Source organism: Ylistrum balloti, unplaced genomic scaffold (assembly GCF_031769215.1).
Source record: "Ylistrum balloti isolate Yb309-2 unplaced genomic scaffold, AGI_CSIRO_Ybal_v1 Utg369966, whole genome shotgun sequence".
In the NCBI taxonomy this organism is placed as follows: domain Eukaryota; kingdom Metazoa; phylum Mollusca; class Bivalvia; order Pectinida; family Pectinidae; genus Ylistrum; species Ylistrum balloti.
Genome location: NW_026782061.1, coordinates 26,144 through 37,866, shown reverse-complemented (window position 1 = coordinate 37,866; position 11,723 = coordinate 26,144). Strand labels below are relative to the sequence as shown.

General features: G+C 33.6%; 1 protein-coding gene across 1 annotated transcript; it reads left to right on the top strand.

The window, feature by feature from the left end:
* Positions 1 to 5,942: 5,942 nt before the first annotated feature.
* On the top strand, positions 5,943 to 11,395 carry LOC132547639 (hairy/enhancer-of-split related with YRPW motif protein 1-like). The gene is made up of 5 exons (XM_060211423.1): positions 5,943 to 6,027; positions 7,665 to 7,716; positions 8,003 to 8,086; positions 8,307 to 8,379; positions 8,639 to 11,395. The coding sequence occupies exons 1-5, from the start codon at positions 5,966 to 5,968 to the stop codon at positions 9,277 to 9,279; spliced, it is 912 nt and encodes a 303-aa protein (XP_060067406.1). The 5' UTR covers positions 5,943 to 5,965; the 3' UTR covers positions 9,280 to 11,395.
* The last annotated feature ends 328 nt before the right edge of the window (positions 11,396 to 11,723 follow it).

Here is an 11,723-nt window from a genome sequence, read left to right as displayed (position 1 = left end):
GTAATAAAACTATGTATTATAAAACTGGTCTTTTTTCCAATCGGAAGAAATCGTTGCGTTACCGTTAAGCTATTCGAAATATTAATACTGAAAGTATTTTTTTCACTCTCTGATTGATCGGAAGCATCAGGAATTTCTTCTGTCTTTCAATACATTCTAAAACTTTTTATTTTTCTCACATTCACTCTGCTTATTTATGATAGACTTCAAGAATAAAAGTTATCTCTCTTTTGCATGCAAAATTCACGACACTGGTGAAATTCTCTCAGTTATGATCCCTTACAAATAGTCTTCCCTATAACCATGATGCCTTGTAAGATTTTTATAGTGTCATCTTTTAACCAGTGAAACTCTCTCATTAAAATTTTTCATATTTTAAATGTAGAAATTCACGTAGACACTATCTACGGATATATCTTAATTTGTCCAAACTTTTATAAAATCAAGAAAATACTTTGAAGGAAAAAAAAAATTTTTTTTTGTTTGAAAAGATTTGAAAATATTTTGAAAAGTTTAAAGTTAATTATATTTTTTATTTCTTAGCATCCAGGTTGTCTTTAAATTATTATTGTGAGAAAGCCGTGATATGATGTGATATCTTGTGCCTGATCCAGTGTCTAATATTTGACAAAATATGTTCAATCCAAATCAAGTTTCGGTTTAGCTGTTAGATATGTTCTATTTTATCACCAAGCAGCATAAACTGTATAAATAATGGTTCGTTCGAGTTTTGAAGAAGGAATCCAACAACAGCACTCTATTTAAAATTTAATGTGATTTATCTAAATAGATCTACTCATCAATTATAAAAAAATTAAATATAACTTGAAGTAAATTCAAGAAACTTAAAAAGCCCTTACAGTGAACTGACTGAAATAAATTAGATTGTTGGAAAATTTAAGCTAAACAGAAATATAGTGACACTAATTAGGTATTGATTTTTATGAAATGGTAATATTTTTTTCAAAGAAATTGGTGCCAAAAGACATTTACATTCAACATGTCAAATTTAATGATGTACAATAGTAAGGCTGACTAAATCTCTCGTGTCATGGTTCACTGATATTGGTGGCACATTTACAGCTATACAGGTGAATTATTAAACAAATGGCAGAAAAATAGGGTGTCAAGAAACTGCACGATGTAGTAAATCGCCCGTGTCTTGTTGTCGAACAGGGAGCGACACTTCACAATAAAACCTGCCACGCTGCATTGACACTGAAAAATCAATATATCAGCCACGATAAACTATTCAAATTCCACGTGACGTCACTAAAAAGGCCAGGTGCAGAGTGTCATTACATCCTCGTCCTCGCGACCCTTGAACGGGAATTATCATTGCGCATGCGTTCGCGAGGCAAACATAACCTTGTAGTGTGTGACTACTCGAGCGGGACGTCGTGTCACAGAGCTCGGTGTAGCGTCCTCTGGCGTTATCGACTCGCCGGCCCGTGTCACATAACGGTAGTGGAGCATGAAACTGGGTGGATCTTTAATATGACTCCTTCATGTTTCAAAAGATACTAGGTGTTGACACTTGTCATATCGTCGGGGTAATGAGAACATGACAGGATGACAACAATCTGACAAGCGTTTCCACCAGGTGTACACCATCCTAACGGTACAGCATCTACAGTGACACTAGTGATAACAACATATTAACCTGCACAGCAATTTAACGGTAAACTCATCTGTTTTTACATTGAAGGTATATTCAGTGTTTTATTGACACTTTGAGTGCACAGGAGGTCGCGTGCCACAGCTAGACAACGCGTGCCCAGGTGTTGGATTTCGTTCCTGTGTGAATGGATTCGAACATTAAATAGACTAATATTTTCATTTTCAGAAATATACGGCAAGCATATTAGCCTTATGTATTTATTATAGATGACGTTGTTTTAATTTTGTTCCATGATGATTAAACTTGCTGCTTTTACAACTACAACAGATCTATTACTAGTCGGTTTATGATCATTTAAATAGGAATGAAAACCATTTTTCTAGCGACAAAAACAATATTAATACTTAATGTCTTGCATTTCATTATTCATTTGTGTATTGTCTTTGTGAATTTATCATAATTTTATTAAAGAAATGCATACTATAGGATAAGAGAGCAGACAAAGCCTATGTTATACTCAAAAGAGTTACCAATTACTCATAAATTAATTAATTATTATTTATGAAAACAAATGCCACAGTTATTTTTATTAATGTGGACTTGGAGGTTACATTAAATTCGATATCATTTCGTAACAACATACAATGAATATCGATTTACGTCATAAAACCAACATATTGTAAATCAAAATAATTTATTTATGCTTTATGATAAGTATGTACCCTCATTTATGAATAAACATATTGTAGTATTTCTATATACATTATCTCAGATTTAATGTATATTTTTGTAGTTATTATGTAGTCATCCGATCAAATAGAGGACTGAGCCTGTTACAGAATGCAAAGTAAATCACAATTACATTGTAACTAACTACATCATACCTGTACATATAGCATTTGTAACTGAATGATATGATATGATATACTTCAGTAGCTATATGTCTCTAATTTAAACCTCTGATCATATTCATTTATGTGTTGTAAAAATAGGTGGCATCAAAAATATTACATGAGTATCGATAACAATAACAGAAAACAAACCAATCTAAGATAGCGTACACTACTATCTACATTGATAGTATTCTTTAAACAAGAGAACTTTAACCCAATGTACAGATATTTATCTATTTATTTTGTATACCTTGTTCTCATCTTAAGAACATGACATTACTTACTTGGGTTAACATGCAGGTTTACGTGGCGGCTGTCGTCGATAAAGCAGAAGACGGTTACTCTTCCGAAACACCTGGTCTGATTCTCTACGTTGATAGCATTCTGTAAACATGAAAACTTTAACCCAGTGTACAGATATTTAGATATTTAGTCATGAACCTTCACTTTATTAATAAGAATAACTAAATGTCACTTGATATAACATTTTCACAGTCAAAAAATGTTAATCACAAAATTATTGTGAATGTTAACCTGGTGAAATTGCAAACTATAATATCCTTTTCCAGAACTGTTAGACGTGAAAATGTTACCATATTACAAACCTGTTTACATCTCATTGAAAATATTAAGTTTCCTCTATAGCATCCTATTTGTTGGTTAGATTCGACATCCTGATTTTATAGGGGAAAATCACGTCAACAATGAATCCATACAACTGAGACTACATGACAAGTCCATCTTTACTACTCCAAACATGTCAAATGACAAAAGGAAATTCTACATCCAGCTTGTAAACAAAGTCATGTCCATTCAGCAACAACTGAGAGGAACACAAAATAAACAAGACAAAATATGTAAACGTTGTACAGAAGCCAACTGGAAGATGTTAGAAACGTCCGAACTTTGAATTAAGACACAACTTAATGACCTTACAAAAGTTATCGCTAATATCAAAACATGCTTTTAATCTACAGTGTTACATATACCAAAATTATAATGCAAGTACACCAGTATCTGCTCAGAAACATGAGGTATTCTTCAGGACTAGCAAACATGATCTATTCTATGTCGATGAGTTAGAGGTAGAAGAACTAGACATTTTTGTCATCGGTAATAAAGATAAAATAAGAACGGTTTACCTCATCTAATGGAAAATTTTATATTAAGTTTTTTTCCTGTTACATGACATTCATATGTGAGGAAATTTGTATGTGAACAGCCCAATTTCTAATTTCCCAACTACTACACTTCTACACACCGAGTGCTTTATATCGTTCTAGATGGACAAAACAACTGTGTAGTGCTGTTCATCATCCGCATGTACAGTAATTTTTAAACCTTACTTTATTTTAATTGGGAGATGTTATTCATTTGTGTGTACCTCGTTTAAAAAGTATGATAAACATTGATCGAATTAATATTTCATCCTAGAGAGTTGAGAAGATTTGTTTCTGTGTTCAATACTTATCGCAGAACACAAAAATGGTTTAACGAAACCACTTGCGTCAGAGTACAATATGTAATGTTTAATGCATAATACCTAGTGGAGGAAATTTTTTAAATTTATAACTTTTATTTGCATTTATTTGCAACAACCATTTGATAAAAAAGTAAAAACAATCATTTGTTTAGAGCAATATTTGAAATGTAGGACTTCAACTATGACGAAACTGCAGGATGAATATTGCCTGGTTTCCGTGTGCCCTTAGCTCGCACGTTATATACCCGTGGGAAGGGTCCCACGTCACTGTGTTAAACACTGTAACAAGTGAGAGGAGGGTCATAAAAAACCTGACAAGGCGTATATATAAACCTTTAATTGTAGCCGCATGTACGGTACACTGCCGCACCGTGGGATACCGTGCCTGATTTTACTCCAGATATTGGTGTAGGAAATCACAATATCTCGAATGTTCAACTTCATGTCTATATCAGCTTTAATATTACATGGACCTACTTCAATTAAATTTCAATTTTCTTTTTGTTTAGTCATTAAAAATAATTGACATTCGTTCCTCCAAACTGTTTCATTATTTTTAATGAATGTAAATAAGACTTATATTTTAAGCTACGAGGTCAGATTATAATTAATCATGATCAATCAATAATGATCAATCAATGCTATGTAATGTAAGGTCCCTTTTCTCTTTTAATTGATCTCCAGCGTGGATGATTTTCAGATTTTACTTGCAAAAGCGATATCGCACAGTATGAAATTGATGTTGGTTCTAGCATAATCATTGCTAAAAATTCAGCTGTGTATTGCAATAATGCACTACCTCATTTGTTGCCAGAATTGTTGGCCTGTATATTTTAAGATAATAAGCTTTAGAACTTTTTTAATTAACAAATCATATAAACAGAAAGGAAACTATGAAAATAGTCCTAGTTTATTCATGTTCTTTCAATGTATGGTTGTAAATAAATCCTTAATGTTACGAGTGAAGTACTTTTCAATGCCTAAAATGACAAACGGTTTACTTCCCCATTTATAGACAGAATACAATGTGAAAGTATATAGTAATACAGGCCATTATCATAGTGTACCATCATGTAACAGAATACCCTTTATAAACATAGTTTCCTTCGACAAGAAAGCTCACCTATTGTAGAATAGTATTGAATTGAGAGAGTAAACACACCATAGTATATTTGTGCAGTGGGGATCGTACCTTACTGTTTGGTGTGGTTGTCATTTAAAGTTATCTGAATTGGGTTAAAAATTCGGGCATTTCTTTCACACGGGACCGGCAGACGCCGGGATAAGGCGAGAAATTAAAACTGCATACACACATTCGGCCTCTATCGCTACTCGTCTGGAATAGTTTAAAGTCCACGGTTCCCACGAAACACACTAGCAGTTGAAGATCACCTGCATATGACCCAACCATGTATACACTGAACATAGTAAATGATTCAATGTTTTACTTAGAAATAATCAACATATATTAGTGTTTATGAATAACTCGTAAACTATTTTTTTTTATATATGTGTATTTGTTATATGATAGATGAGATTGAGAATTGAAGGTGTTTTATCAATATTTGGATTATATCATCTTGGTTTGTGGCCGTGGCCATCGCTGACGACCACTAGCCGCACGTGGATGATTGTTTTCATCAACTCTGCTGGCACATGTCACAAGTAGGTTCTTTGTAATATCCATGACACGGGCCGGCCATCTGGCTGACTCGTGACGGACGTTAGCCAATCAGTGCGCGTGTGAGCATCAGTTCCTGAAAATCTACGCATGTCTGGCAAGTGATCGCCTGTCACTCAACCAATGAAAACAAACAGGGGGAGGTGTGCGCTCAGCCGACGGACAAATTTTTAATGGATTTATACCGTGGGAACGCACGAGGCAGACCAAACCGACCAGCGCTCAGGAAAGAGCAAGCATCCGTTTTCTAATTCTCTTTTACAAATTTCGTTTTCCGCTGAGGAAAAATGAAGCGCAGTTTAAGCGACAGTGACAGCGAGAGCTTATTCGATGACGATTTGAAATCAAGGTAAGATTCGTGCTTACTTATACTTCAATACATCGTAACATTATCATAACGTCGTTCCTAGCACATGTGCGCCGAGGGCTTGTCTTGCGTGATACACATGACTGCACGTGGGGCTACGAAGACCTTTAGCTATTAACCCCATACATATTGATAGCGATCTAAGGTAGATACACATCAACCCTGTTTATTTTCCAATGGAGATAGACTTGGTTTTAAACCATTGTTTAAGATATTATCATTTTGATTTGTTTACAGTATACTAAATACACATTTTGGATCATTGTTTTTAACTTGTGTGAGGTCTCATGGAGTTTAAACCATTCATTATACCTGTGTATTTTCCATTGTTTTTGGATTGTAAAACAAATACTTATTTTAAAATTGATCAAAATCGACAAAGTGTTGTCACCAAGAACAAAAGAATGGTACTATCGCCAGAGTTTACTGTAGATTTTAGCGGATAAAGATTGATACCAATCGATTTAGGTCTGAAATACGTCAAAAATCATTTAGAAGTTACGTATGTCTACATTTTCCCACAAATCTTAAATATACATGTGTTCTTTTGATTCAGGTTTATCAAGATATTTGTTTATTCTTTTCAATATAGCTACTACATAAAAGATGAAAAAAGATAAATGAAATATTACGATAAAACAAATAACCCCGTAACAATTAGATTTAAACAAATGATTTTGTAACGAAGAACATTACCGATGCTTAACTATAGATCAAACTAATATACAATGTAATTTAACACTAAGAACAATAGGTTGTTGCTTGAGGCAATAGACAACATATATACACTGCAACCTATGACCATTTTTATTATTAAAGTCATTGTAAAAAACGAGAAGGACAGATAAACAAATTTTGTAACAATAGCTGCTGTTGTCACAGAATGCACATGTCTTTATCTATGATCGATGTGTTTTTGAATTCAGACACACCTCTAGTTCTGACATAGAAGGGGAGGTCTGAGAATTTTTTTGACAGGGTGGGAAAATATTGATAATGTCAAAATGTAGCATGTTCCCACGACTTCAGTTTAATGCAAACAATTCATCCCGCGTGTGTTATCTAAACTTTTTTTCTCACGGATTTGTATCTCCAATCCAATGGTCATTTATATATCATCAAAATTGATTATTGTTTTCTGACGACCCAGTTTTAATTGACATTATCCTAGTTCTAGCAACATATGTGTTATGTATGTACAGATGCCCGCCCCTTTCTGTGAACAGCTATTGGAGAAAGCTGTACGAAACGACTACATATGACCAAATATACCACATTTTACCAATCTTTAATGTCACAGTTCTATGTCTGTTCTATGGAGCCAACACATTGATAGCACTCTCTATAATGCTGAAATTGTCATTATGACCATTGCTTACATGGCGAGTGTCGGATTCATAGATTTATGACAATCATTACAACAACCATCATTATCATAGTCGCATTTAGAATGAACACATAGTGTTGATATGTGACTAAACCTCTGTTACGTTGAATATAGACATTGTCTGGTTCACCGACATTTTAATTGGTCTGACCTTGTATGTTGAGATAATATAAGTATTTCTGTACTCCCAACAATATCAGATGATGAAAGGTTTTTTTTTCTGTCATTTCAGTGGATCACCATCACAGAGCTGCCATGTTACTGACAGAAAAAAGAGACGTGGGGTAAGTCTATATAAATAAATAGATAGCAAATGGTTTAAGGACAAATGTCATTAAAGTAACTAAGATAGGATCTGTTATCCTGTTAGAATTATCTACAGCATCACACTCGTCATACTATGGGAGAAATCGTGTGCCATTCAAAAACCAGCATACCAAGAAATAGATCATATGATTGCCCAGTGAAAATTATATTCAGAAACTCCCAACGTATTACCTGGGTGAATTGAAACTTGTAAAGATAAATGGTCATCTATTTTATTTTCTATTCATTTTGCCTTTCTTCCAGGTTATCGAAAAACGCCGACGTGACAGAATCAATAACAGCTTATCCGAACTCCGTCGTCTTGTTCCATCTGCTTTTGAAAAACAGGTAAATTCAAGTAGATTATTTGTATTAGCTACATGTTTTATAGCATTAAACAACTACCTTTAATAATTATAAAAAAAAACACAACCCACATACACATGCTAAGGTAACGGGAATTATTTTGTTCACGGATTGAAACATTAACGTATTGCTGTCAAAGGTAACACATTACTAATGTGATCATTTCATATCAATAATTGATATGTCTTTTTTTAATTTGAAGGGTTCAGCGAAACTGGAGAAGGCTGAAATTTTACAGATGACCGTTGATCACTTAAAAATGCTCCACCAAAAAGGTAAGTATTTTCATGGTTAACATGCATCAGAAATAGAACAAGTGTATTGTTTCTTATTGATTTGGAATACTTCGCTAACAAAACTTAGTCAAATAAATGATTAAGAGGTCGCTTCTTCCAATATTTCACCAGATGCTCTTTGCTTTGTATATTATGACATTTTAGTGATGTGTTTCAAAAACTGCATTTGCTTCAAGTTTCTCCACAAACATACTTTTTTATTTCCAGTTTTCATTGTTCAACATTATTTCTATTTTAGGTCTTAATGGGTACAATTACCCAGACCCACACAACCTTGCTGTGGATTATAGAGGCGTTGGTTACCGGGAATGTGCCTCCGAGGTTGCTCGTTACCTCGTAGCTGTGGAAGGAATGGATTTGCAAGATCCAATGAGAATGAGGCTGTTGAGTCATCTTCAGTGTTTCTCTGCTCAAAGAGAAGCTGCTGCCAAAGCCTCACTTCAGAATTCAACATGGAGTAGCATGACACCTCATGCACCAATCACCAATCAGTATGGCACCGGAAGTAGTATGCAATCTATGGGATCTATGATTTCATCACAGCAGAACAACCAATCAGAGTTGGCAATGAGTACTCATTCCTCCCATCAAGGCATTTCATCAGTGTCCTTCAGTGAAGCCCGTGTCAGCCAACCCGAATCGCTTCACGGGAACCTCCGACTTCCTTCCAGTATGAACGTGCCTCTGCACGGACAAATGTCAAACATGAACACAGCTGCCGGACAGCAAGTATCACCATCGTTGATTCCACAATTACATGGACAGTTTCCGGTGTCGTTAAATTCAATGCAAAGTATGATGTCGCAAAATGGCTCCAATAATTACAATAATAATGCCGTGAAACCTTACAGGCCGTGGGGGAGCGAACTAGCTTACTAATATATAGTGGCACTTTGCGGTGTGTTTTTCGAAGTTAATTACACTGTACGAGAAAAATGAATGACGAGAAAATGATTTTTTTGTGATGCAGCCCAGCTGAAATCATTCCATGGATTTTGTTGGATACTTTATACTTAGTGAATGTGAACACTTGTTATTTGTGTTTGTTTTGAATATGTCTTGCTTTTTACAATATTTGTAAAAACATATGTGTGTTATTTAGACAACGAAGTGCTCCTTAATATCTATTTTACGATGAAGGCCTTATATCAAAATGTATATCATTTTATGCTCTTAATATTAAATTCTACAAATGACATTCGCAAGTTCCTTTCTACGAAAACGACATTTTTTTCCAGAAGCAAACGATCTTGGTAGGAAAAAGGTTAGGAATGGTGTCATACAATGAACGGATATTCTTACTAAAAGATGTCTGTAAATGTACAATCATTTTTATATTAAGAAATGTTTTATTTATTCATGCTGATGTTACGTCGATGCAATTTCATTGTGTTTTGTACAAAACTTTTTTTGAAATGATTATTTTTCTTGGCATGAAACAACATGAAAAAGCTTCCATTGAATGATATCAATCAGTACTTACAATGATGCAATGTTTTTTAATAACCTATATGCAGTGCCTAATAACTACACACAACTAATTTATTTTTTGTATATCAAAGTTGAATATTGACTGTTTTGAAAAGTGTGCCATGTCTCGGGATTATATGCAATACCTATTCTAGTTAATATTACTAGACTGGTCTAGATAATCGTAATATTGTGCTGTGTATGAAGTAAGAACTGTTTTCCTTTTTTCTTTTTTTTAAATTTTTTTTTAATTTTGTAATTTTCTAGGTTTATTCGTTGTTATGTTTGAGATAAATGTTTTGTTTTCGTTTGTGTAGAAAGCTGCTTAACGTTTCTTCTTTTATCACCTGCCACGCAAAATGTCTGTCCGTTAGAAGTATTAAATACTAAACTGATAGCTGGTAGTTATCAAATGTCATGATCCAATGACCTGTTTCCTATCACAACGTGTTTTAATGTCGTATTGCCATGGTAATTATGTTCACTGTACTATAAGATATAGAACGAAAATAACTGCACTTGTCATTGAAGAAATTCTAAGGTACATAAAGGAGAATTAAGTTTAAGTCATATGAATATTAGTGTGTATATAAGTCAATAGACAATATAAAAGAAACATTTGTCTTTTCTCAAAACAATTCATGTGTTTTCACTTTATTATAAAACGCTTTATCTTCTCTTATCAAAGCTGTTGTCTCGACCACTTTAAAACTAGGCTATAAACTATGTTTAAATGTTCTCTGGCTCGTCTTACTATCCATGAATTTCGAAATGCATATCTATGACGTAACTTTCTCATTTCATATTTTTTATTTTCTATCCTAAGGCTCATTTTAGCTTAATCAAATACAATGAATTCGAGAACTGTTCAATAATCTATTACAACAGATCGGCGTTTTGACGACTTTCACATTCAAAGTGCTGGATATGTTTACGATTGACATTGATACGTGAAGCGAATTTATTTCTGAAAAGAATACACTCTGGCGTGAAGACCAACCCTCTACTTACAGATACTTCACGTTTTTGTTACGTTAGCATTTCTTTAATTGCAATCCTGAGTGAATGGAGATCATAATAAATAAAAATCACGCTAAATATTGAATTTAATTAAATTAACACTATCATATACAGCAATGTCCCACTTTGCTCAATACTGCATAGACCCTACTGAAAAACAAATCTGTTTATATAACGGTGTGTGACAGTGTGTGAATAGAAATGTTTTGCATTTGTGCTGCTTTTTAAGTGTGATATTATTTTCATTTTAGTCTCATTTTATTTGTACTTTTTTTGCTGTTATCAGTTTTATAGTCATATTTTTTTTTTGCTTTTTTGTTATGTTGTTTTGTTGATTTTAACTTTATTTTCTTATATCAAATATATATTGCAAGCGCCAAATAAAAATAGGTATTTGTACATAGATATACATGTTTTTAATGAATTAAATAGACTTGTATGATTCATTGACAACGACGGAGATTTTTATACCATTAAAGTTAATCAATATGAATTCACCAAGGAGTACCACAATAAATTGTTTAAAAATGAAGAAAAAAATATTGTGTGATGTGTTTACTTCTCAATTTTCGTGCATGTTAAAAGAAATACAGGTTTCCCGATTAATTCGCCTATAATTGTCCTCATATTTGCCTTTAATTAGTGGGAAATTTTCATAAAATGTGCACTTTTTGAAAATCATCTGATATCAAAAGATGAAATTGGTCATATATTCAGATTGGTGGCGGTACTTACTTTCTGTTTCCACACGTGTGTCCCTTTGATCACTGGAGAGGCCTATAGGAGAAAAAGGCTTCGTTTTATTCATCATCTATTACCCATTACATACATAT

Bases quoted from the DNA above. Each gene is read 5' to 3' on its own strand.
- LOC132547639 (XM_060211423.1), top strand. From the start codon at position 5,966: ATGAAGCGCAGTTTAAGCGACAGTGACAGCGAGAGCTTATTCGATGAC. The intron at 6,028-7,664 runs GTAAGATTCGTG...CTGTCATTTCAG, and splicing joins GATGACGATTTGAAATCAAG to TGGATCACCATCACAGAGCT. The intron at 8,087-8,306 runs GTAAATTCAAGT...TTTAATTTGAAG, and splicing joins CATCTGCTTTTGAAAAACAG to GGTTCAGCGAAACTGGAGAA.